This window comes from Apis florea, unplaced genomic scaffold, assembly GCF_048593485.1.
Source record: "Apis florea isolate Af1SG1 unplaced genomic scaffold, ASM4859348v1 contig_3496_pilon, whole genome shotgun sequence".
Taxonomy (NCBI): Eukaryota; Metazoa; Arthropoda; class Insecta; order Hymenoptera; family Apidae; genus Apis; species Apis florea.
In genome coordinates this window covers 3,752,234-3,780,219 of record NW_028256773.1, presented here as the reverse complement: position 1 = coordinate 3,780,219, position 27,986 = coordinate 3,752,234, and the positions used below count along the sequence as shown (strand labels likewise).

Below are 27,986 nucleotides of genomic sequence, written 5' to 3'. Positions count from 1 at the left end.
GGGAATAAAACTAAGAATCACAAATTCTTAGAAAATAAATATGTTTAATGTAAGAAAGTTTATATATACAAGATGAATGTGTGCAAAGTGAGCGATGTTACTCTATAAAAATCTAAATATAAAACGAGAACAATTTTCCCATCACGCATACATTACAATGTCACGAATATATATATATACGTATACTTTTCTCGCACAGACACGCACGATAGAAAAATATTCTGAATACATGTAAGAGAGAAAATGAACAAAAGAAGTTGCATTGCAAGTAATAACAAATCAGGGTGACCATTTTTCTCTATCTTAATGAGAAAAAATTCTTTTTTTATGTATACATATATTACATATACACACATGACCTATTATTGTTAAAAGATATTGTAAAATAATGTCGAAGCAGCATTTACAGAAATTGTTACAGAATTATACAGTTCTCTTTACTTTTCTTTGTGCATATTTGGTCACCCTACCGTCAAGTACAAATATACTTCTACAGCTGCAATGGTGCATTGGACGTGTTGTGTTTTTTATGCCTCGGTGGAGCGACAGGTGGACTTTCAGGTGTCAACCTTCTCGCCATAAGCCATTTTTTGGCTCGGCCAGAGTGATAATAATAGGCATAAAGCAACGCCATAGCCGCCAGTACAACCAACAGGCACGTACCAGCGATAATAACACTGAATAACCAATATGATCCACTCGGCTCTGGCACCAATGTTGGCTTTGTTGCCGATTTTTCTCCTGGAACCGATTTCGGAGTTGGCGGCTCTGCAGGTGGAAGAGGTTCCACGTCATCTCCGATGGTAATATCAGCGCAAGCACGAAATTCTTCTTGAGGGCCGCAACCTACAGCTCCTGAAGACGTATTGTTAAAGAAGTACAATTTATAATTTTATGTTATGAAACTTATTAATTTTTAAAAATAAGGTAAATTATTTTATTTGCAACTATAAGCATTTTTTCCTTTTTTTTTTTTTTTCTATTTCTATTTCTTCGTAAACTGAATTTGATAAACCTCATTTTTTATAATTTATTTTGTATAATGATAAGTATGTAGTAATTGATTTACATATTAAAAATCTTTAAATATATTATGAATATATTTAAATAAATGAAAATAATTTTTCAATTATATTCTTTTTAGTTTATATTGCATTATATTGCACTTCAAGAAAAAAGATTACATTGGAAGCACTGTACATGTAAAATAATATTTAAAACATGTAAAAATAGAAGAATATTATGATGAATAATTTTGAAATAAATGTTTGTATATGAGATCTGAAAATAATAAAGCGATTGCTTAAAGATAAACTCCAACGAATACTAATGAATATGAAGCAACTATTCAATGCCACTATTAATTATGTAATATTTATTACATATGAAAAATTAAAAACTTTCATTTATACTTCCATCGAGGCATAATAAGAATTATTTTTCTACAAAATTTAATCCATTTTATATCTATTAATTCGTACGTCAACTATTTTTTTCAGTAATAAAATTTTTGGACTACGCATGCACAAATCGATAAAAAAACATGGAAAACAAAAACACAAATGAAATTGAAAATTCTTATAAAATGAAGGAAAAGATATTAAGCAATGAAATTATAAAAAGCTCATTCAAAATTATGTAAGAATTAATTTAAAAATCAAACTCTCCGACACTAATCACTCCATTATTAACGGAAGAAACATAATTTAAACTAAAAAAAAAAAAAAAAACGATCTAAAAATTCCATTCTCAAAAATCAAGAAGAGAAGCAAACTGAATTACCGCTCTACTTTACCCCCGATGCAATCAGCGGCTTTTAATCGACTCCACCCTTTCGAACAAACGCTTCATTCTATCAACTTTTCCCAATATCCCTGAAATTCAATCTCCATGCACCCAGCTTGAACAACATCTCCGCAACAACGACCACCTCGGTGCCTACGACGACGAGGATCCATTTTTGCTTTTGTTGCAAAACGGTGTCTCTCGAACATCCATTCAGTTGGAACAAAGTGCGGGCCAACATTCGCCCCGGAATTAAATGGAACGGAAATTTTCGCTCGCCATTGAGAAAAATCTCCAACTTCGTTTGGATCCAAAGAATAATCGGAGAGGAGTGCTATGCGAGAGTGAGAACGGTCCTCGAATTTCGTTTTCGACAATGTCACAATGACAAAAGAGCGAGAGGGAGGGAGAGCAAAACGATGAGAACGTTTTTATTGGTCACAATACCTGTTCCGTTTCCACAGTCGCCCCAATTATTTCCAGCCACGTATCTCCATTGAAAAACGCATTGAGCGCAAGTCAGATCGTCCGGCAATTTGTAGAAAGCCTCGAAGATCTTGTTCCCTGGGCCGGGATAATATCTGATCGACCCGTTCTTCGACCGAAGCAGATGTTGGTCCAGGCAATCCTGATCGACTTCCTTGTTCTTGTAGGTCATCGCACATGCACGGAACTCGAAGTAACCGTGATGATTCGCTGTGAGTTCAACACGGACCGGTATCACCGAACCTGTTCGGTACTTTCTCACTATCACACCATTCCCGTATTTGCCACCTGTCTCGTGCAAACGGGGCTGTAAGTGAAATTGAAATTTGTATTTATTTTTGTGTAATTTTTTTTTTTTAAATGAAGTTGATACTTGTAATTTTTGATCAGTATATATTCTGGAATTGAAATTGCTATTAATTCTCTTTTATTTTATTTTCTATATTATTTTAACAGCCACGGATTTTGTAATTTATTTGAATTTTATGAACGAGTATGTAAGAATGATACATGAGCATGTGATATTTTAAAAATGTGTCAGAATTGTTTTATAAATAGGATAGAAGTGGATCAAGTATACTTTGGTATCTTATGTCGTTTGAAAAATTGCATTTCAAGACTTGTGAGGATTTTTTCTGATTAATTTAATTGTAAGGTTGTAAAAAAAAAAAAAAAAATATGTAATTTTATTCTTAGCTTCAAATAAAAATTACATTCTATCTCATACAATTAATGTGAAAACAGAATTAATTTTTGCATTTATAGAATCTCTCAATAGAATAAATAGAATGTAGACAGTACTTCTCTACAGAGAATAAAAGTTCACAAGAAGATTGAAATTTCCTCCCTTTACTTTCAGATCTTGATAAAAGTTTGAATTTCAAATTTAGGAGATTATAAATTTTGGCAGAAGAAATTTTATATGTGAAATATATAAATAGTGCATGATAACATGTTAGTCTAGTTAGCTTGGAAAGTTATTATATCTGTTCATTTACGAATTGTTAGAAAAATGATTGTTAAATTCGTTGCAATAATTAACGAGATAGAAAATTGGAGAAGAAGTAAATCGTGAAAATTGATACGAATTGGTATAATCGAAGGGAAATATCTTTCGATCGAATGATAAATTGGTTGGAAATTCGATTGAACATCTCTGAAGGATCAAGAAAGAAAATAGAATTATCCTTTGTAAACTTTTAACTATGCCATATAATTGTTTAATTTTATATTGAATTCTTTTATTATACTATAATATTATAAAAATGAAATTTTTAATTTTTATTTAGTTTAGATTTTTATAGTTCGATTGTTTAATCGTCAAATTTGTTAAATTTTTTAACTTAAAACCGAAGAATTGCAAAATAAAAATAGTTGTATTTATAAAATCTAAAAAACTTTATTGTTGATATAATTTCATAAATTATCAAAAATAATTCGAACTAGTGAATTTTTAGTATTAATTAAAATAGCATTAAGCAAGTACTTTGAAAATATTCCATCTTCTATTCTATTCTTCGTAATTTTTATCGAATAAATCTTTTTTCCCATTTTTTCTTTTATTCTTCTATTCGATGATTTAAATTCTGTATTTTGCAAGATATATTTTTAAGAGAGGTGTTGAAATACGTGGTATTGTTGTAGCTTATTGTTGTAGGCTTATGTTCGTCCAACAGACTGGAAAATCGCAAATAGTAATTTATTCTGTGTTACAAGAACATTACCAGGAGATAATTACACAAACTTCACAATAAGATGCATCTCGTTTGACGTAGTACTTTCTTTTTATTTAGTTTTCCTTTCTTTTTTATCTTTTTACTTCAAATAGTATTTATGTATATTTTTGCTTAATAGTGTACGTAAATAACAATGATAAAAAGTTCAAGGAAAACGTGTTTAATTATACTACTGTTAAATTAAACTCACTATGAATGCATGTGCTGCATAATTAATGTGAAAATGTGTTGATTAATTATTTAAAATATCAGCATAAGAAAAAAAAACGAATGAATATACGTACATTATAATCCTGATTTCATGCATTAAATATAAAATGGAGCTAAATAATATATTAATTTTATTATATTTTATCCTTTATTTAATAACGAATAAAATCTATTTTAGCAAAAATATAGATAATTTGAATATTTTACGAGATATTTATTTTTCAAATATTTTATTTTGATAATTTTCTATGTAAAATGATACGAGAAAGCAATTTTAAAAAATATATTAATACCTTTTAAAATATATGATCGTGGGATTGATGATGCACGATTACACTTGTGAAAAAAGAGAGGAAAAGCTCACTCAGGAAAGCTCTTTAAACCATTCAACTTTTCCTCTGCCATTCTCTGCCTTCTTTTTTTTTTGTTTGTAAAAGAAAAAAGCATGTCCCAGTTACGTGACTACATATATATAACCTCACATTATATTTAGCTAAATTCTTTATTGTGAAGTTTAAGCAAAAATAAAAAATAAATATCATTAATTATTGGAATAAAATATTAAATAAATTTATCTTACTGAAATGTAATTTCATCTGTTCGTAAAACAGGATTTATATAATCAAATAAAATTCAAAGTAAAATAAAATTCAAAACTAAATTCTTTCAACTTGAAAAAGAAAGAGAAGAAAAATTTTATGTGAAAAATTTAAATTATTTAAATTCTTATCTTCTAATAAATCATATCTTTTTTCATTTTTTATCCTTACTCGAAGCAATTTAATATGCCAAATAAATTTGAATGATATATGAAATATTGATAGATGGCGTGCAATCTGTATCGATTATAACAGATCTATTTCTTAGTAGCCATTTTTCGAATAGTTTCTAACGTCGCGTCGCGTCGTTAAAGACCATTTTATAGTTATTATTAATTAAATGATTTGTTCTCTCAATTTCTCGCAATAATTCCTTATAAGTATATTTGAAATGCTTCAAATTTAATATAGTTATATCCAAGATTGTGTAGGAGTTAAGAATTTCTGAAAGTCCCGTTAGGCGAATTCCAATTCTGAAATTTTAATATTAAATGGACAGAATGATAACTTTGCTATTTAAAGAATAGAACGTTTAATTGAAATTTATTTTTGTACAAAAGTACAATGATTTCAAAGTTTGTGTTCACGCATCTTATAAGGAAAAATCAATGATTGACAGATACGAATTTTTATGAAACTTTAAAATTATTTATTGGTCTAACCTACAAATCTTGGCGCATTTGGTTCGTATAATTTTTATTTATTTTTATCTGCTTGAATTATAAATTAAATAGAATCTAAATATAGATATATGCTAATATTTCTCGAAAAATTAAACATTATTCAATAAAAAGTATTTGTGCAATATATAATTTATTATAAAGTCTTAATAGAAAGGAATATTTTTTTCCTTCTTTTCCACTAATGCACATCATCGTATATTCACATTAAACTAAGCAATTTTATAAAAAATTTATGTCTTACCGTTGGTGCATCCCAAGCATCACCGCATATGCCACATTTTCCCTTATTTCGTTGCCATTGTCTAGTAAATCCTCCGCAATAGCATTCGTGATCATTGTAATCGTGAGGAGTATCAAAACCATATCTCCACATTGAAGCTCTTGATGGTGGTTCTATCAATCTTCCATGGGCTGAAATTTGCCTCACGAGTATTACACTTGCAAAGAATATCAAGCTAAGAATCTGTAGACGCATATTTGCTATGATGAAATTTGGCCTCTGAAATTTGATATTATTTCATTATTATTTATCACTTTTATTAAATTAGGAATTTTTGTTTTTAGATCAATTCATATGTAGATTGAGAAAAATGTATAAAATGCACATCATATATAAAAATTAAAAATAAATAAAATCGAATAATTTGATTCCAATAAAATTTAGTGTATCAATGCAAATCTAAAAAATACAATTTAATTAAGTAAAATTAAATTTTTTATTAAAAATTCAACAAATGAAATTATATTTAAATTATTATATTTTGTGTACATATATTAATATAATTCGCATAAAGAATTTTATTAAACTTAATTAAATTTTTCTCTGCTTTAATCATTATCATTAGAATTAAATAATATTGTTAAAAAAAATTATTCATATTTTAATATTAATTTTATACATATATTCTGGTGATGTTGCATAATTTACATATGTTACATTTACATATATATAAACAGAATATATAAGATTTTTTTTTCAAAATAAACGTGTTTTGAAACCATTTAATTCAATATAAATATAAAAAAAAGATGAATTCATTAATCATTTATTACAAAATTTAAGAGAACTTGAAACTTATGACAAAAGACAAATTCTTTTTTATTAAATCTTAATCTTTTTTAATAAATAACTTAAATTACAGATTTTTGCCAAGTGTTTAAGAAATCATCTCTTTTCAGGTTAATTAGTTATTAATTCTAAAGAAAAAAGAAACGAAGAGACCTCATAAAATTTAAAACTTGCATAATTAACATTTATAAGTGGATGCAGTAAAAAATAATTTTTCATTTATGCGTATAAGTAAGTCTTAAAAAAACTTGGAAGTACTATTGAAAAAAAAGTTAAAGAGCATTCGCACGTATACACAGCAGGTAATTAGAAATTTTTCAACGGCCTGAATTTTTATTAGAAGAAATAATTACGAATTTAACGAATTAACTTTTAAAATAAAAATAATTGAAATTTCATTCTAATTCGAAAAATTCATATTCAATATGTGCATAATAACTGTAATAAAATTTATAAGAAAAAGTTTCTTTAAATTGTGCTGTTTTTTAATTTAACTATCTGTATAATTTTATAATTTTTTAATTTATAACTTTATAACTTTATAGAAAAATTAAAAAAAAATAATGATTGATAGTGAAATATCAATCGAGGATGTTATTTGTTTTTGGCACAATGAAAACGTGTCAAAGTTTCACTAAACGGGTTTAAAGTGAAAATCGTAAACCACATTCTAAAGCGATAGGAGACGAACGTGTCGATTTCGATGCAAAAATTCGTAACAAATCGTTTACGTCAAAGTCGATCGATTAAAAAGCAACCGAAGATTGATTGATCTCGCTTTACAACGAATGACACATAAGATTCATGTGAAAAGGATGAGGAAACTTGGATGAGATCAATGGCCGAGTACATTCCAAAATCATTACGAATTTCTATCCCGAAAATTATACAGATATTTTACACGTATACATGTTTGTTTCTTTTCTTTAATAATGCTTATAAACAAATTTTTAATAATTAAAAATTCATAAATTTTTATTAATACAAATCTTTCTATGCTTCTTATTTAAATGGAATGTAATTTCATTATTTACTAAATATGAAATATTTATGAAAATAAAAAATAAACAAATATTTATGAAAGTGTAAAACAAGATATGTACAGAGAAAGAGAGAGAACAAATTAAATAATAAATAGTAAATATAAATAAAAGATAATAAACATGAATTTTTATTCAAATTTAATAAAAACTTTAATTTGCATAATTATCAAAAGTAAATTGAAATAAAACTCTAGTTTCGATATAAACTAAATCCTAATTTTATCTTAATAAGTTTATATATATAATTATATATATTTACTTAAATTTAAAATAAAATAAAAAAAATAACTTATTTTACTTTTCTGTTACTGTTCTCATTTGTTCTCATTCGCTGCAAAAAAGAATGAGTCATGAGTGATATTCGAATTTGAGAATTATTAATTATTAAAACTCTATTATTCATTATTATTCATTATTCCAACAGAAAGGAGTAAAATTTGATTAAAATATTATTCAAAAAATTCGATCAAAAATTAATTAAGTATCAAATATTCAAATAGATTCTATTAAAAAGAAAAAAATAATTGGATTCTAGGATTAAAATTCAATATTGAAGTAAAATTTACTTTATTCTACCAAGCTTCATTCGCTATTCATTCCAAATGCATAATAATAAAGGTAGAAACGCAGGTTTCCTCAATGTCATTTCTTCAAGAGGAACATTTCGTCTAACGCGGATATTTAAACACGAGTAACAAATGAAATTCCATTTCCACAGAACAATCCTCTTAAAAATAATATCCAAACAATGTTTCATTTCACACTCGATCAAAATACTGGATGAACGATCATAATTCTATGATTTAATTTCACTTTCAGTAATACTTGTTTAATTTACATGTACGGTTGTCACATTTGGCCATATTGTATAATATTCTCGTTGTATGTTTCATTAACAAAGGAACAATGCACCAAAGTAATATCATAATGATAACATACAAGTAACTAGGGAACAGGACAACAATTGTATGAAAACATAATTTTAACAAAGCTTTGAGACCGAACTGGACGAGGACATTCTAACTTAATAGAGAACACTATAGTTACAATCACAAAGGAGAAATTGGTAAACCGGTTGCTACAACAAAACTATTGCTATAAATGCACTATCAGAAATAACGTAGATTGTGCCTAAAGATTGTATCATTGAAACTATGCTAAAGAACTGCTAAAGAATCACGGATATCATATTATCAAAGAAATAATGATGCAGAAAAATAATTTTTTTGAAGATAAAAAAAATTAATTCTATCTAGTTAATTAAATAAATATAATTAAATGCAATTGAGTTCTTTCCCATCCAATGAGATAAATAAAATAATTGCAAATAGAAAACTTATATATATATATTTTTTTAATATTTTAATTTTTTAAATTTTTATTTTTTAATATATATATAATTAAAAAAATAATAACTTATGAAATTTGCTAATTTTTCATAATCTAAAAACTACAATTAACTAATTAATAAATTAAAATTAAAATTTAATGAAAATACCATTATTCAAAAAAGCCGTAAAAAAATTCAAATTCGATTGAAGCATCGTTGTTTCAAAAAAATTAGATCTAAGAAGATAGAAATATATAATTCACAAACAAATTTTCTCTCGAAAAAATACTTCATTTCGACAACTCAAAAACACAATGGCGGTCTCATTAACGTGTCAAACATACGGAAAGTAGGTAACCCTCTCAGAAGGAGAGAGGGCGCAACCGGTCTCCAGTGCATCGGATGAGAGAGCACGAATTCTCAGCCTCTTATAGACACGGAGGAAAAAGTTGTCGGCTCTCTTCCAGAGGAAGCGGATCTGGAATACATTAAATCTAATGAAAAGCTTCCGAACAACTACGATATCTCTCCTCTCGCTTCGAGAAAATTCGAAATCGTGGCCACGGAACCAGGTTGAACGGACGCGAACGAAGGAAGGAATCGCACGACGAAAATTCACTTCGTGTCGAGTGAAAATGGAAATTTAGTAGTTCAAACTGGGTTCCAAGGAAAACAAGCAAGCCGAAGTCTCTATACAGCCGAGGTGAGAGGGAGAGAGGAGGGATAAGGATCGATAATGTAAAGCAGCTCGGTGGTCTAACCACCTCCGTCGGAAATTCGGAATTTCGTGTCAGGATTAATTAGAAAAAGGAAAATAATAAAAAAAATTGCCAGCGAAGCGAAATCTGCTTTAAAAACTGTAATCCACCGAATATGGAAGATATTTGCTGGTAATTGAAGGATATGGTTGAAAGAAAAGGAAGGCAAGTTAAGTAAATTTGTTGATGAACGAAGAGGTAGTATTTAATAATTAATAAGAGTTTTTCAGTATATTATTATAATTATAATTATTAAATTTAATTAGGTATAATTACTTGAAGATTTTAATAATGTTTAGTGATCAATTTGAGAGTTTTATGTTACAGGTAATGATTTATTATCCTGACAATTATATTATAATTATTATTATATTGGAAGTAATTAGTATTTAATTTCCCGAATAAAATAGATTATTATAATTGTAATTGTTACGTATAATTGTTTCATTAGATTGATGCATATGAAATTTTCTTTTTTCAGATTTCGAATCTGATAAGCTAATTGAGCTTATAATATTATTAATTGTTATCTATTATTATTAAAGAAAAAAAAATGTGCAATTTGTTGTTAGAACTGAAAAAGGAAAAATTTATTTTCCATAAATAACAATGATGTTAGATGATTTTAATAGATCGATAGAGCAATTCGATCTTTTAGGATTACAATAGTGGTAATGTTTAATGATAAGATTCGAGTAATACGTTAACTGGTATATAGGTCAACAACGAGCTACGGCAAGAGTTAAAATTGCTTCCTTTCTTTTTTTCTTTATTTTTATCCATTATATTTCATGTTGTGAGAATGAAAAGAAAAAAGTAAAATTTATTAGAATTTATGATTTTACCTTATTTAATGATTTTATACAAAGACAGATATTTTTCATGAAATGAAATATAATCTCATATATAATTCCTTTTCGCATAATTTCATAAAATAATTTTACGATATGTATAATGTTACGAATATATAAATTATGTTGAATAATTTGATTTATGATGTATTTGGTGATCCATACATGCGGAAGGAAGATAAACGCCCTACTTTTATATCTAAAATCAACAAACGCTTGAATTATCATCAGTAAAGAGCATTACGATCGAATATAACATCCAAATATCATAATATTTAAAATTGGAATGAAAGAATAAAAACTAATCAATATTGATTTGAATAATCTGTAAGTTATAAATTAGTTTTCTAATATAATTTTCATAATATTTTCTGTACCTCGTACAAATTTTGTTAGCAATTATTTGTTGTACAACTTATTTGTTATATTATTGAATGGAATTTTAGATATAATATTGATCCATATGGGTCAGTCTTACCCAACAGTTTCAATATAATTATTCCAACAATACAGATTCAATGTAACACTTAATACCTCATTTTCATGCACTTTATTCATACACTGTGCTACTAATACATATCCATAGCCTATCTCATTAATTCTCAACACTTCTTCACTAACTTTTCCTTACAAGAATAATATCATTGAAATATACTTATTCATTATTTTATTCTATTCTATTCAAACATTATACTATCAAAAACTTATTTCATTAATGTTATCACCAAGATTGATATATTTCAAAATTATTATTACAATAATATTTCATCCAAATCAAGAAAAATTTTTCATATCATAATATAACCAAATATACACAAATCTCCTCTAAAAATAATTCAATCAAAAAGTTTCAAATCTTTTAATCAATCAAACAAAATTCTTAAAAACGATATATTTAAAAAATTAAACAATTCTCAAAATACAATATCAATCTACCACTTAAACAATTTCTAACATACTCTATTCTCTAATCATACACAATATTTTCAACTATCCTTTCTCCCCGCACAATAAAACCCTCCGATAATTCCACCCAGCACAACCGGAACCCGACACCGAACCGGTATTCAGGGTCAAAAGTCTGCTCGATCCACGTACCGTGTGCGCGAAAGGAACGAAGGCCCAGCTTTCTCTGCGAGGACAGTAGACGGCACTGGCATCGGCGTATCAGGCCCCACGGTACAGGCCCGGACCCCGGTCAGCCGACAACTGAACTCGACTTTGCTTTTCAGCGTGCACAGACCCTCGTGGGAGTAGGTTATTAGAACGAACCGGTTGCCCGTATTCATACCACGAATCGCCTCGATGATGCGTCACAGTACGAGATTTTCAGTGAAACGTTGCCCTCTGCCAATAGCGTTCTCCAATCATTTTCGTCTATGCAGGAAAAGCAGCTTTTTCCCAGATCAACATCTCTTTGATAAAAATTCTGAAATCGCAAAGGTTTTTGAATGGAAGAAACCGAAACGAAATATGTACAATCGGTTGCAAAAATATTTGTCTAAGTAGTTTTTGATATATTTTCTTGGTAGTTTGTTTATAATTTTTTATTATTTATTAATTTTATTATATGATATTTTTTCTTATTTTAAATAAAATGGAATGAAATTTTATTAAATTCGCGAAACTTCAATCCGAAACTTCGCAAAAGTTTGAAACTTTCGAAATTTCAAAATCTCAATATTTTTATTTTTTCTTTTTTTTTTTTTCTAAAGAAATTTCTCGTAAATTTTTATTTATTTTCAGATTAAATTATATGTATGTATAAATACAATATATATGTAGTAGATATAGAAGACTTAGGTATAGAATAATAAAATATATCAAATATTTAACGTTACTTTTGCAACTGTTTCGACACGTGCATAGATATATGTAGGTTACATAGTATGCATCAAGAATTTCGTATAATGGATTTTTGTGAAAAAATATGAGGGTATTACTTAACACGATACATACAGTTCACATATAAACATATAAAATAAATATATTATACTTTGAAAGTGACACAAGTTTAAGAATATTAATTTAAAAAAAAAAAGAAAATTATCTTTAAATATGATAAATAAAACTATGGATTTTATGCTTTTATGGAGAATTTAAAAATGCAAAATTATATATGAAATTTTATATTTATTATTAAGAATATACAGAATAAAAATTCATCATTGAAAATCAAATTGAATCAAATTGAAAATCATTCCATTTCAAAACTCAATATTCTTTATATCTCAATAAAAAAAGAAAATAATAAAAATTGATTACAAATTGTTACATATTCTATATGAATTTTAAAATATTTTCTCATAGCAAATAATTTAAGAATAATTTATGATTTATTTAAAGTTTGATTTAAAATTTTCTATGAAAAAAAATTCTATAATATTGAAAAGTATATAAATTTCAAATTTTATATTGTATAATAATAAATAGAAGTTTTGATTAAAATAATTAATTTCTTTCTTAAAAAAAAAAAAAAACAATAAAATTTGTTAAATGATCGAATATAAAATGATTTTATATTTTAAATGAAATAAAATTAATAAATTTAAAACTAATGTTAATAATAATGTCAAATAATTGAATGTTTTATCGAATATTTTTTATTTCTATAAAAAATACATATGTTATAAAAGTGAAATTCTCGATATAAATGAGATTAAAGAGAATACTCAATACATTGAGTGAAAGTTTCGGAAACGCGAAATAATAAATTTGAAAAAGAAATGCATGAACAAGTTTTAAGCATAGGTACACTAGGTACATTTTCAATGATAAATTAAAATTTATATAAGTTTCTAATAATTTTATAGTTAAAAAACAAATTGTTCATTTTTCAGGTAGATAAATGAAATTATATGTGATGTCAAATAAATTGCGATGAAATATTAAACGGAATTGATTAGTTTGATTTTTAGAAATAAAATACAATTGAATTGTATCGATAGAAATTCTTAATGATTTTCAATAATTTTGATAAAAAATTTCTAATTGGTGCAATAATTGAAATATATGTTTTTAGATGAGATTTTTTTTAAAATAAAAAAACGATTTCAATTTGAAATAATTTTTTAATTATTAAAAAAACAGAATATTTTCGAATGAAACTTGAATAAAAATGATTTATATCGAATAACTTACCTAGAGAAAGTGTTAAGAAAATTTATTTTGTCCACGAAAAGAAAAAATTCAAATTTAACTTATTAATATTCAAATCATGTGCAATTCAATAGTAACTTAACCTCTAAATCTTATATCTTCCAATATTATTAAAACAATAGAAGATTTTAAAAATTGCGAAAAAAATTAATAATCTCAATTAATAACAACTTTTTGAGGAGATAGAACATAAGATAATGAGTAATCAAGAAACATCAAAGGGATTTAATTGATCTTTTCTTTAAAGGAAATATTGGATCACTGCTCGAAACATATACAGTACAATACAATATTGTTCCGTGAGAAATTGGCACATTTTCAATAGCTGTTTTGAAACTTTAAAAATTGGTAAGTAGAGAGAGTTGAAATACTTTACGCACTGTAATGTAAGCTTTGTATAAAATATGATGAAAAAAAAGTTTGATTCGTCTTCTAAACAATTTTCATGAAAAAGAAAAACTCTGATATGTAACTTTCACTAGAGTTAACCTATACATATAGACGAACAGGTTATTTTCATTCATTTCTCCTATACGTAGAATAAAAATTGACAATCTAATCAAGTAATGTGAAAGAAAATAAGATTAAAATTATAAAAAGTGATGGATTTACAAGACATCGAATTGATCGATCTTTTATAAAGAAAGAAAAATTGAAATCTATTAATAAAACATATCAGGTAGGAAATTCACTTCTGATTGCTTTTTGATGATAATTATAGACCATGACAAGTGCAAAATATTGAAAGGAAGTTTCAGAATAATTTGATTGCTTCCTTTGTGAAATACTTGGAAATTTCATTGAGATTTGCTTTGTAGATGTGTTTCTAATCGCTTCTTAAACTCTTGAAAAGAAGTTAATGTCTTGAACAAGCGTTTCTGGAGCGAACAGATTTAAACTATAAAATAAAATAGAAATTATTCAACTGTTTTAATTAATTCGTTTATTTAAGAAAATGTTTAATAACAGTGAAAATTAATTGAACATTTAAATATTCGAAAAACATATGAGAAAGTTGAAAAACAATTTTTTTGTTCAATTTAATATCAAATATATAATAAAAATATTGGAAATTTCGAATTATTGATACATTGAATATTTTTTTTCAAAAAAATATATAATTAAAAAAAAATTATTGAAAATCAGAAGAAAAATCAAAAATTAATTTCCTTAGGAAAAATATTCTTAAGAAAATGGATATATAATTATCGAAATGATTAAATCCGAAAAAGAAGTTATAAAAAAAATCACAATTCTAAAGAAACAGACCGTAATTAAAATCATTTCAAGCAACGAAGCATAAAGTAAAAACTTAAATAGAAAAATTATCGAATATGATCTGTTACCATTAATGAACTTTTATACTTTTATAGATTCTATTTTCAACTGCTAATTATTATTTCCAAATTCAAAAAAATTTTCTAGAAATTAAAATTCTGTTTACTTTTTACCGAATATTTTTTTGAGATATATCCAATATAATTCTTCATGAAAAATATTAAATTCAATTAATTTAATTATCAATTAATATATCAATGTTATATTGATTCCAAAATTGTTATCAAAATTACAATTTGATAGACTTAATCATCTGTAATTATATCTTTAAGAATATTTCAAAGAGATATGTATTTATAAAATTGAAGTATGAAAATATACCTGTTGCACGCTCTAAATGAATGTATTTTCGAGGCTCAAGTGTTTCTTCGCCACATAAAAGCGTCACTTTTTCTGCGACACGAAGCACAAAGATCTTGGAAAAGGAGAAAAATGTCGGCCGTTTAAAAACGCTTACGGCTGATCCCCGTCTGCTCGGTTTCCCAAAGACACGCTCTTTGAGCATTTGATGTGCCCTCATCCTTCTTGTTTCCAACTTGTGACGCATAATTTATTTGATACCACCTTTCCTTGTGCCTTCTGTTCAAATCGTTCAAATATTTGTCTCCTTTTTTTCTTTTTTTTTTTTTTTATCTTTCAGCTGTTCAAATTCTATCGTTTCTTCTTCGATTTTACTTTGACAATTAACAGGAATTCATGCTTCGTCGTATAGATCGAACAATTTTGAAATAATTAGTCTTTTAATCTTTGCTTTTTTAATACAAAATTAATATTCGTCAGGATGAATGACAATCAAAAATTCTTAATAAAAATATTCAAATTGATGAAAATTAAAAAATTTAATTTTAGAATTAATAATGGTTGCGTAATTGGAGCGTAAAATAAAATTGAAGAATTAAAAATATATATCGTATCGATGAATATTTCCATATTGAATATGGAATTCGGTGGATTTAAAGTTTAAAAAATTCATGCTGATATAGAGAACAAAGTTTCTAGAAAGGAAGTACAATGCAAATATCTGTGGAAAGAGAATGTTCCCGAAATTAATTCTCTATTAATTTATAGAACCTTCTATAAATCAATATCTCTATGTTCATTCGTCTCTAGATTATTGATTAAATTATGATTACTAATGGATATATATACTAAATATTACATACTTATTTTCTTTTTGTAACATTCAATCAATTGCAATTCTCATATAAAGTAGGAAATTAAAAAATAATTATCATAACATAATCATTCTTTTTTCTAGGTTTGAAGAATATGGCAATGTAATTATATTAACATAAATAAGTATTAAAAATCATTTAAAAATGAAGAAAGAAGCGATTATTTAAAAATCATTGCTATTCACAAATTGAGAATCACTCATAGAGTGAAAAATGTGAGTATGTGTTATATATATCTTTGAAAGATTGTAGATACCGAAAAATAAAATAATATGAATGAGATTTATTTTTCAAGTTATAAGCAATTTAATATCGTACAATAAAAACGTAAATAACTAGTTATATTTCAGTGTGCTAAACAGAGAACATATATAGCGTCACATAACAAAGCTTTTCAACTAAAAATTTTTGAAAAGATATATCTACTTATAACATAAATGTTACGGTGAAAAACTAATCAGTGAACCCATTCATGAATTTATTATTGACCATTCAATTGGTTGGTTGGATTGGTAATTGGTAATAGATTCAAATATTAAACTATTTGTTCATTTATTCTAATCGCCATTGAAATTATGTGAAAAGATTGAAAATAACAAATTAGATATTTTAAAATCTAGACATTATATATATTAAAGAAAATGTGATATTTGTGTTGAGCTATAATTAAATAGAGGAAGATGTATAAGGATTTAATATTACAAAATATGTTTATTCTGTTTCATGATTCTGTTAATCTTGCATGAATGTAACAGTTCTCCTCCATCGACACTTTCAACATGAGATCATTCACTTTTTGCTCAAGGACAAAACAATGATTTTTTTATTATCATTAATGATTCATATAGTCAAAATAGAAAAACTTTTCATGTTTAATTATCATACTTTAAAACAATTTAAAATATTCATATTCATACACTATTTCAAAGAAAAATGTTGAGAATGTAAAATAATAATTTAGAAGTTTTTCAAAAAAAAAGATCTTTCAATTTTAAATAAAATATTATACAGAAAAAAAAAATTATATCTGATTCAATTCCTATACATTAAATTTAAAAAATCCACAAAAATATAATTTTTACAAATTTAACTTTAATTTTTTATTTTTCTCTTTTTCAAAAAAATAACTTGGACGTTACCAACTCCTTTCTAACCATCAATTCTGTCACTCAAAATTATATTATAAAAATACCACTCGCGAAAGTAAGTGAAAAAAAAGTATTCCATCTCAATATACGATACCGTGCAGTTCCATATCATTCTATATCATTAGAATTATACATCCATGAGATGTACACTTTCATACACGAATAAATTTAAACGCAGAAATGAGAAATTGAAATTGTGGTGATGATGCACTTTCGCGCGACACGCGATGGAAATTGAGCGTGTAAAGTACCTTGACTCTCTTGAGTTACAAACACCGCGAAGAGGAAATTGCAAACGTCTCGGAGGTTGGCCCCCCTCTGTCTGTCTGCGCGATTTCTCGCGAATTTCTAATCGACATGGATCCGCTCGATTTGTCGATGGATACTCTCGGTCGTTGAACTCGTCCATCGCACGCAGCCCGGCTTAAATGGACGTCGGTCCATTAATTTTCCACCACTATCGAAACGTGGGCATGGCAAAACATTAAATTTGTTAATTTCGTTAATAATGGATTATTATCTAATAATATTGATTTGTACTTTCGTCGATTAATTTTTATTCATCAAGCGAATTGATCGGCTTCTTTATCGGTTACATTAATCGATTCGTGCCTCTCATTTCCGCCAATTATCGCTTCCGGTAACTTTGAAGTGAATATTTAAAGAAGAAATATAATATATCTTTTTTGTATTACTTACGTATCATGTATTATTTAATTATTATTCTTCTTATTAGCTATGAGAAAAATTAGTTAGGATTGATTACTAAGTAAAATATAAATTTGATCATCTTAAGATAAATATATACAAGTTTAGTAATTTTCAAGGAGTGGTACTTCAAACGTTGAAACATTTAATTAGATTGGCATTTAATCAGACCGACGAGATCTGAAAGATGAAACATTTCGAAATTTTAGTTATAATATACAGTTTTTTCTCTATATCGAGTTATATCACGTTAAAGTTGCGATAACTTGTTAACCTTGTTAAAAGTAACTGCATCGTTGAGAGTGCTTGTCGCGTTCTCGATACTCGATAACTTATCGTTGTTCGAAAGTGATCGAACTTTCCAAAACGTTTGTCCCCCTGTTTATATTAATTTTCCATTGTTTCATCTTATAACTTTAACTTTCGTTCGATTATCAGTTATTTTATTAATATCTATATTAAATAAATTTTGATTGAAAATTTTTTTATATTAAAGAGTTACATGACAATCTAACACGCCTTTCGTGGACATAATTTCGTGTAAATATTTACTTTATTCCATTTAATTTCGATTCTTGGTCTATTTCCAACTTTTGAAGCAGAAAATGCTGCGTTTATTTATTTCGTTAAGTAATCAATCACGTTTCAAGTAACACTAATAAAATGTATAATAAATAATGGTAATGGAAGTATTCAATGAATTTCGTTAAAAATTACAAAAAAGTCATCAGAAATCTTTTCTCTCTTTAATATTCAAAATTTCAACAATATTGCATATTTTAAGAGGAAAATTACTCCTTTATCATTTCATTACAATTAAAAAAGATTCGCAGATTTTTTTTTTTTTAATATTACGAAACGTTCACAATTCGAAAGATTGAGAAACGTTGGTTTAAGCAGATTTAACGCAGAATCGGATCTTTTACTTTCGTCGAGCATTGCGTGGCTGCACGCTTTTCCTTTTCGCAGCAGACGAAATGATTCAACCGGATGACCGGTTCAGGATGTTCGCCATGACGGTGCATTCACGCGGCCGTAAACGTTGTACTTGGCCAACATCCTCGAGGCAAGATCGATTCTTCCGGGCCAGCTTAACGCGAGAAACGTTGCTTTGTATTTTTTTTTTTGTCTAAAAATTTAACTCGACTCCATGAATCTTTCCTTCGTATACATAAAAATTATTCGATTAAAGTGGAAAAGATTGTATCGAAGATGAATAATGAAACGAGAGGAAAGAATAGTTTTAATAAAATTATGTAATATTTGTTTGAAATAAAGTTTGAACAAAATTTGAGGATTAAAATATGCTTGGATGATGCTATAATTGATATTCAATTGTAATTATGTAGTTCAATGAATTTACGAGGATAAATGTATATGCATAATTTAGAAACGGGATTATTTACATCTATGTTAAAAAGTAAAATTTCTAAATGGAATTAACGAATATTTAATGTGAAGTGTATTTCGTTCATATATCGATATATAATAAAATTCGGAAGATTCGAAAATAATAGTTAAAGTTTCAGAAATTGTTTGCTTGCTAAATTCAATGAAATGATTTTGGAGTGGATCGTTGACACGTTGATTAATTATTTAATCAACGCGCGAGAGCGTTTAGAAGAAATAATTAGACGAGTTTTGAAAGGCGAGAAAGTGTGAAATTCTTCTTAAACTCTTATTGCTCTTATAGCTGTAGAATTCCCATCAACTCTGCGAACACGTTATAACTGGAAAACTGGGATTATCTAATATTGATTTGACCCAATATTCTGCCACAATAGTAGTATTAAAAGATGACACTTACCTCGTATTTCTCGTGCCTTTATTTAAAAGGTTTTAAAAGGGATAATTGAAAATTTATTAACTCGTAATTCAACGTATAAAATGAAACTTTTATTCGTCATTGTACTAATACAATTACTAGTAATTACAATAAAATTAGAAAATATTTTTTCTCTCCCCATAATTTATTTAAATTCTCTATCTGAACATTTTATTTATTATCAATTAAACTATCAAATACGACATTTAAATAATAATTAAAGAATAATTTTTTCGTGGCATAAGTAATTATCGAATAAAAGTATTTTCTTTTTTTTTTTCTTTTCACATATATTAAAACTGTCTTTTCAATGGACAATGGTTTATTTAAAAAAAAAAAAAAAAAAATAGTCGAGCTTGTTTTACAAAAGGAATCAATACCGGTTTTTTAATTATTTGATGTTTAATATTAATATTTTCAATAGTATCCCCTTACTAGCGGGGATATTGCTGGAAATATTCCAAGTTTCGACGATAAAGGAAAAAGAACGACTACAAGAGTATAATTTTGAGAGAAGAATCTTCTGTTCTTTCGCATCGTGTGACAGTGTCTAAGGGAAATTGCTTTTCCTTTTTGTGTCAAGTATTCAACCACACTGACGAATAGATGAACGTGTTTAATCACGAGAACTGATCATTTGACGTTTCATGTATTTAAATATAATGGATGGGAAACGAATTCGAATTAAAAATGCTGGGTAATTAAATTTATGATAATAAATTCATTTTACGAGAATAAAAAAACAACAAAACGTGATTTAAAAAATATTTTAGGAAAATATAATTTTTCCGCGTATAATAAAATCAAGAATAATATTTTAGCAATTAAATTGTATTTTTTTTTTTTTTTTCGTTTTTGTGAAAAAATTGAATTCGTATTTCGAATATTTTAATTAGAAAAATTAAGCATTCTTACTAGTGAAGAATATTTTTAAAAATATTTAAATGTAAAGCGAGAAAATATTCCGTTTCATTTCTTAATAAATATTTATAAAGTTATTTAAATTTTTAAATCAAATTAACAAGACCATGGTCGTTCGTTTTAGAAATCAAATAATATTTCTAGTCACATAATTGCGTGTATTTGTAGCTTCAAGGAACGACGATTGTTGCATTATAATCGCATCAAATGCATAAGCTGTTCAAGAATTTTCATAGCGAGATAACTGCTGTCATCTTATTTACCTGAACTCTTTTGAAGATAAACATTTATGCATGAAAATTGGAAATCTAATAAAAAAGAGAAGAGACATCATCTTCGTTTCAGTTTGAAATGCATGTAAAATTGTATTCAGATACTATCTTCTTTGTAATAAAAACTTTTGCACTAAATACATTTTAAACAGAAAAGAGAAATTTGATAAAAAATTATTTAAAAATAAAAAAATAAAATAAAATTAATCAAATTAAAAATTTCAATTTTTAAGAGAAATTTCTTTTCAAATTTTTCTCAAAACAATTTTTTTGTAATGAAAAAATTAAAAAATCAAACTCTCGTAATTTATTTTTTGCAAATTTCTAAAATATAAATTTTACTTAATTTACTTGCTTTTAAAGAAATTTTAAAAATGATATAAACTTTTTCTTGAAACTCGCACGCATGGCAAAAAATTCAATCCCGAAAAAAGGGGTGAAGAGATTGAGAAGTTAGGAATAGAAAGATGAAAAGGTCGAGAAAAAGATAAAAAATAAACTAGTTTCTTTCAGAATAAACAGACGGAAAATATATCTATTTTAATCAATAAAGATTTATCAAATTTTTTTCAGTGTAAAAATAAATTCTTCTACAAAAAGTTAGATAATTTCAGTCGTGAATAATAATAAAGTAATAGAATTTAGGTTAGGTTATCTTAAGTTACAGATTAGTGCGTTTTCATTACCTCTAGTTAACTTGCTCGGTGCAAACTAAAAGGAGAATCATTTACGAATTATATCTGAAATTCTAAGATTATCATAAACATATATAACAATGAATATATACTTAAACTTCTAATAACAATAAAATGTTTAATCATAATAACTAAAGTTTAAGCTTATACATAACCTAATGCAAAGTAACGTTTTCTTATTTAAAATTAAATCTTTCGTTTAAATCAAAGGAAATGCATTAGTATAAGGAAATCGCAAACACAGAGGCATTACTATTATATGTGTAAAAATCATTTTACTTTAATTAAAAATTCAGTTTTTAAATTCGTCAAAAAATCTTCAGCACGTAGTCATCTCATTTCCTATCATGAATCCCTCGACTGTACTCGAGTCACGTGACCTAAAAAAAGCATACGCACACGAATATCACGAAAAATGGCACGTTTTAGTTCGTTGATGTATCAACTTTCGATATCAGACCTACCCTAGTAAAGAAATAATACTAGAGGAACTACTAGAATTTCTCATCAAGAAAATGGCTTGGCCATTCTAAATGATGATCAGCTGCTAATCAAAGAGTCTGCAAGGCCGCCACATTCTGAACGATGGTAAGGGGATATGAGTAATTGATTATGCTGTGTACCTAGTATTTAAAACAGGATATTTTAGATAATTAGGTCAGACAATTTTGTTTTTTTTTTCAATAAAAAAAAAAAAAAATGCTGGAGAAATATATGTTAAATTAAATCTAAACGATAAAATGTTTCTAGAATTCTGAAAGTTTTAAAGATTTTAATCAATATATTAATAACTTCTAAAGAAAAATAATTTTAATAATTTGAAAGAAGTATTTTTATTTATTTAATTTCTATAAAATTATAAATAATCAAAATTTCATTATCAAAAATTTAAAAACAATAATTTTAAATAAAAATGAATATTTATATTTAAACCAAAAGAAATTGAGGTTATAAATGAAAAAAAGATTCAAATTAAATATCATTGAAGAGATCATAAAAACTTAATATATTTGTGATATATATATATATATAACAAATATTTTATGATGTATATTTGCAAATGCATGACTTGATATTCAGGATCGAATAATTTATGGTATTTTTTCTGAGAATTTATTCGCTTCGCGATGATAATAGTATAAATATTTATAATAAAATAACTAGAAAAATTTTAAAAAATTAATAAAAACGACCCTAATTGTTATATTATTTTCTATAAATATTTGATAACATATTATAAATTTTTATATCATATTAAATTAATAATTTGGTCTAATTTGAAAATATAAAAAGAAAAAAATTATAAACGGGGTTATTAAAAAAAAATCTCTCGTTAATGATTTGCTACAGAGTTAACAATTTATTACATAATAGCATGATAAATATCTAAAAAGATACAATTTTTGTTGTGTCGTATAATTTTGTATAATATACATCGAAATGTTTGAGCAATCGTGTATAATACAATAAACGATTAATGAATTTCAATACGCTTGATTCGAATCTTATATTATATAATTCCAGTCTGAAAAATTGAAATAAAAATTCCTATGATTTTTATAACATATTATTTATTAAAATTAGTGTACATTATTGCGATGAAATAAAATAAAATATTTAATACGAAATAATGGTTTTTTAAAAATAATTAAAAATTGTATTACAATTTTCATTAATATAAAAATTTTTATTATAATCGTATAAAATTAGACAAAAACAGATTGGAATCAAGTTGTACAATTTTACGAATCACTTCAACGCGTATTTTATGAATAAACAATAAAGAAGTTCTACATAAATGGTCGATACATTATATTCATATTATGTCTAAGCGTGCAACATGCATCAAAATTTCATCTGTAACATTTATATAAACATATATGCGAGGTCTTTAATTAAAAACGCAGTTCATCATTGTTATCATTTAATTATTTTTTCCTTTAAAAATGATAAATTACAATTTTCCATGAAACACATTATTTTTGTTATTTTTGTGAAGAGCATATGAAACAATTATTATATTATATATTTCAAATAAAATTAAAAATAAAAATAAAATATAGGAAAATAAATTTTTCTTCAATAGCCAGAAACGGACAATATTAAATAATAAAATAAAAAAGAATGTTTTTACTTAAAAAGACAAATGAATAATAGAAAATTACTACGTTTTTAATTAATTTTTTCTTATACAATTACAATATTTTTTGTTTCTTTTCTCTTGCATAGTTACGATTAAGATGGAATCAAGTTTAAACAAAAGTTTAGCGATTTCTTTTTCTGTTAGAAATATCACGAGTAAAAAGATGAATTAGACTTTTGAAAATCGTGAAAATATGATATGTACTCTATATAGAAAAGCAGATGCTCTGAAATCTGCATTCAATTACATCGAAATAAAATGATATACACATGTATATAATATTTAATTCTAATTGACCAAAGTACTTTTGGCACGTTTCAAATGTGTTCCAGACCATTTTTCTCTTCACTTACCTTCTATTATTCTAAAAAACGAGTTTTAACGATTATTAGACTATTTATCATAAAAATCAAAGTCACATGTACATATTTTAAAAAATAAAATTTCATTATTAAACTCATAATTATGGTAAAAAGATAAAATTTTTATAAAAAAATATTTTATTCCAATTAAGATCTATTGCATTAATATTTTCAATATTATATGATACGTTTTATATTATTTTTCTAAAATAAAAAATATCAAAATATGTATTTATTTTTTTTATAAATTATGAATAAAAAAAATTGTTTTTTCTTTTATAAATGAAATGATTGATTCGAAATACAATTATGTGTCTATGATAAAAAAAAAATTCTCCATCATTAATATTTTGACGATTTCAATTATATAAAAAAATTCACAGATCAATACACCATTGTGACCTGTGAAAATAATTAAACTTATTTTTATATTGTAGCACGCTGTATAACAATAAAATAAAATAAAATAAAATAAAACAAACAAACAAACACGTGACTATGATTGATATTACTACATGTATTGTATATTATATGTATTGTATGCATCGATATAGTTTCGATATTGACAGATCTAATTGCTTAGATAAAGGCTAGAGGTCAATCTAGAAGTTAATTTATATTTTCAGTTAATACTCTGTGTCTTTAATTGAAGCCGGATACACGATTGATTAACTGAAATATAAATAAACCCTGATAAACGTGCGAGTCACTGAGTATCACAAATATTCTTTTTTTCTTTCTGAACTATTAGTATTGACTTAGAGGAGTTTCTCGTAAATTACGTTTAAATAGATAATCGACTTGCATTAAGTTTGAAGAGAATTACTATTTTATGTGAACAATTAATAATTTTATGGTCATGAAACTCAGTTACTCCATTCAAGAAAATGCCATGCAAACACAGATTTTTCTGTTTTTTTTTTTTTTTTTTTTTTTTTTTTTTTATATCTGTTTTGTGAAACATGGAATAGGAGAGAAATAAAAAGAAAAGACAGATACAAGATAAATATTTGAAATATATTCATAATGTTAACTTGAAAATGTAATCGCTAATACAAATCTATAATCAATTTATACAAATTTGAAATTATGAAAAAGATTAAAACATTTTCTTGAAATGCACGTAATTGACCAATCAAGATGTATGAAAGTATGCTATTTATTAAATAACAGACTTTTCTCTTTAACTCCAACATAGCTCACTGAATGCACATCTGTGTCTTAAGGCAATTTTAATTTTTCATACCCTAATATATGCAACAATTGGTTTTGAACCTTCCTATCTTTATCCTTTTGTGTCATAAAATATGCTCGCAATTTTTTCTATTCTATACATATTATATATATACAATAAAATTTATATATTAAAAACAAAAATTTATAAACCATAACAATGTTATATGTAAGTCAATCTTTAAAATGCTAATTTCAGCAGAAAATTTTTTTATTGATTATAAGAAATAGTTTTCAATTATATATATTATGAATATAGGAATAGCCAAGATTATTGTTACAGAAGAAATAGCTAACTACAGAATAATTATAGTGAATATAGTTATATATTATTCACATATTTTTAGATAAAAAGTATAACTTTGTTACAATTTACTTATATCTTTTGTTTTTATATAAGAGCATATTATCATGATCATTTTGATTGATTGATGATTAATTGATAAAATTTGATTACACATCATAATAATATATAAAAAAAATTAAAATTCTTTATCAATTATATAAATTTTAATAAGAATTATATACATTGTCTTTTAAAAAATAATAATAAAAATTTAACTAAATATAAATTTGTTTTTAAACATGCTGTCACTCAATATATAAATATTATAAATATGTATATTATTCTTCTATATCTTAATAGGTATAAATAAAATTTGGCACTGTAATTATAAATTCTACATGGATAAAAAGTTAAGAATATTTTTTAATTTTGATTTTTCAAATATTACAGTAATTTTAATTATTTAAACTTTAAATTTCTATATATCTATAATTCTATATATTTAAATCAAATTTAATATAAGTGTGTCTAATCATATAATTAACACATCTTATATAAAAATGAAAATGATATTTTTAAATCTTACTTATTTTTCATGGATATACAAGCACATAGATTGGCCCCCAATAATACACTTACAGAGAAAGTTAAATAAATTATTTGTCTGCAATATCTATTGATCCCATGCTATTCATAAATTAAACAATAAAATTGAATAATAAATTATTATATTAATAATAAATCAATCATAATTATGATATTTTCTAATTAATTATATTAGATATATACACAAAGATATTAAAATATAAAAAAAATTTTAATATATTTTACATAACATAATCTTTCATAAATGTTTATGATCAGACACAAATAGTATTTGGAAGATAATATTGGCTGTTTTTATATTACAAAAAATTTTATATATAAAAATTGCAACTATATTTTTTTAGTATTATTAAATTTATATATGTTTGTTAAACAAATATTTTTTTATAATTATTATTATATCATGAAGTAAATAAAATGATTATATTTATTATAAATATTTGTAATAATTATATGTTAATATTGATAATTATCAACATATTCATAATAATATATCAGATATTAAATTTTTTAAATAATATGCAATATTCTAACATAACATTCTTTTGATGTTATTCTAATAATTTTTGATTTAAAACATTATTAATAATTTTATAATAAAAAATTATAAATCAAGTATAATTTAAAAAATATATTTAAATATAAATAAAAATTTTAATCTTATTTCAATTGTAGATTTTTATTTTGTCCTACTATTTTATTGCGTAATAAGTTAAAATGTCCATGCACTTGAGATAATTGTGCTTTAAGGGAATCTGAAAGTTGCTTTTGTAATTGTTGAACCTCCAATATTTCTTGCCGAAGGTTCTGATAATCTTTTGTAACTTGATGAACAGATCGTAATAGACGAAGCACAGAAATCTGTTAAAAGCATAAAAAAGAATAAAAATAAAAATAGCAATTTAAATTTTAAATTTGATACCCTTTAAGCAAATAAGTTGAATTATAATTTTTTCTAACTAAATTTTTTTCTATTAATTTAACAATTGACATTTAAAGAAAAATATAATTTTTTATACTAACTATGAATTTTTAAATAAATTTTATTTAACGAACAATTAACAAAAAGTATATAATTCATATTTTCTTAAACAAAACATACCTCACTACCAGGATCTTCAAATTCTTTTTCAAAAGCATCAATTTGCCATGCAATCATGTCTAGTTTTCCATCAGCTTTTTGCACCTATAACATTTAATTTATAAAATATTAATTTATTTTTCATAATAAAAAAATAGCATTTAGCATTTGATATTCGTTTGAATTTAATACAAATTCAATAATTATTGAAAAACATAAATAACATTCAAAATGAACAATCCGAAAATGAATAAAAACTAGTAAAAATACTTACGCTTTGTTCAAGATGAACAATAGCAGATTCCATGTTATCTATTATTTATAACAGATTATTTTAAACAAAGAAGACGTAACTCACAAACTGCTCGTGCGAAGTCGTTGGTTAACTTTCTTGTACTAGAATCGATATGCTCTCACTGGCATATTTGAAAAGTGGAGAACGGCAGTTATAGTTTATATTTAAATATTTTATCGCTTGGTGGCA

General features: G+C 25.3%; 1 protein-coding gene and 5 long non-coding RNA genes across 10 annotated transcripts; 4 read left to right on the top strand and 2 right to left on the bottom strand.

Moving 5' to 3' along the window:
- Positions 1-24: 24 nt before the first annotated feature.
- LOC100865177 (uncharacterized) lies at positions 25-27,969 on the bottom strand. 5 transcript variants are annotated; one of them, XM_086913248.1, is made up of 5 exons: positions 27,777-27,938; positions 27,524-27,607; positions 5,741-5,998; positions 2,233-2,578; positions 25-855 (listed from the first exon to the last, which is right to left on the bottom strand). In XM_086913248.1, the coding sequence occupies exons 1-5, from the start codon at positions 27,807-27,809 to the stop codon at positions 491-493; spliced, it is 1,086 nt and encodes a 361-aa protein (XP_086769374.1). In that variant the 5' UTR covers positions 27,810-27,938; the 3' UTR covers positions 25-490. The 5 variants fall into 5 exon arrangements, with proteins under 5 accessions (XP_086769374.1, XP_012350096.1, XP_031776153.1 ...); XM_012494642.3 differs by lacking the exons at positions 27,524-27,607; positions 27,777-27,938 and adding an exon at positions 11,649-11,891; XM_031920293.2 differs by lacking the exons at positions 27,524-27,607; positions 27,777-27,938 and adding an exon at positions 11,085-11,767.
- On the top strand, positions 790-1,314 carry LOC147656752 (uncharacterized). Its single transcript, XR_015293655.1, has 2 exons — positions 790-927; positions 1,145-1,314. It is a non-coding gene; the product is annotated as an uncharacterized LOC147656752 (long non-coding RNA).
- LOC147656751 (uncharacterized) lies at positions 3,651-5,050 on the bottom strand. Its single transcript, XR_015293653.1, has 3 exons — positions 4,798-5,050; positions 4,511-4,632; positions 3,651-3,948 (listed from the first exon to the last, which is right to left on the bottom strand). It is a non-coding gene; the product is annotated as an uncharacterized LOC147656751 (long non-coding RNA).
- LOC116415475 (uncharacterized) lies at positions 4,650-7,730 on the top strand. The gene is made up of 3 exons (XR_004226092.2): positions 4,650-5,499; positions 6,679-6,870; positions 7,114-7,730. It is a non-coding gene; the product is annotated as an uncharacterized LOC116415475 (long non-coding RNA).
- LOC147656750 (uncharacterized) lies at positions 9,334-11,060 on the top strand. The gene is made up of 2 exons (XR_015293656.1): positions 9,334-10,026; positions 10,181-11,060. It is a non-coding gene; the product is annotated as an uncharacterized LOC147656750 (long non-coding RNA).
- On the top strand, positions 13,925-16,508 carry LOC147656749 (uncharacterized). Its single transcript, XR_015293654.1, has 2 exons — positions 13,925-14,057; positions 16,306-16,508. It is a non-coding gene; the product is annotated as an uncharacterized LOC147656749 (long non-coding RNA).
- Positions 27,970-27,986: the final 17 nt, after the last annotated feature.

Bases quoted from the DNA above. Each gene is read 5' to 3' on its own strand.
- LOC100865177 (XM_086913248.1), bottom strand. From the start codon at position 27,809: ATGGAATCTGCTATTGTTCATCTTGAACAAAGC. The intron at 2,579-5,740 runs GTAAGACATAAA...TTTCACTTACAG, and splicing joins ATGCTTGGGATGCACCAACG to CCCCGTTTGCACGAGACAGG. The intron at 856-2,232 runs GTATTGTGACCA...ATACGTCTTCAG, and splicing joins CGACTGTGGAAACGGAACAG to GAGCTGTAGGTTGCGGCCCT.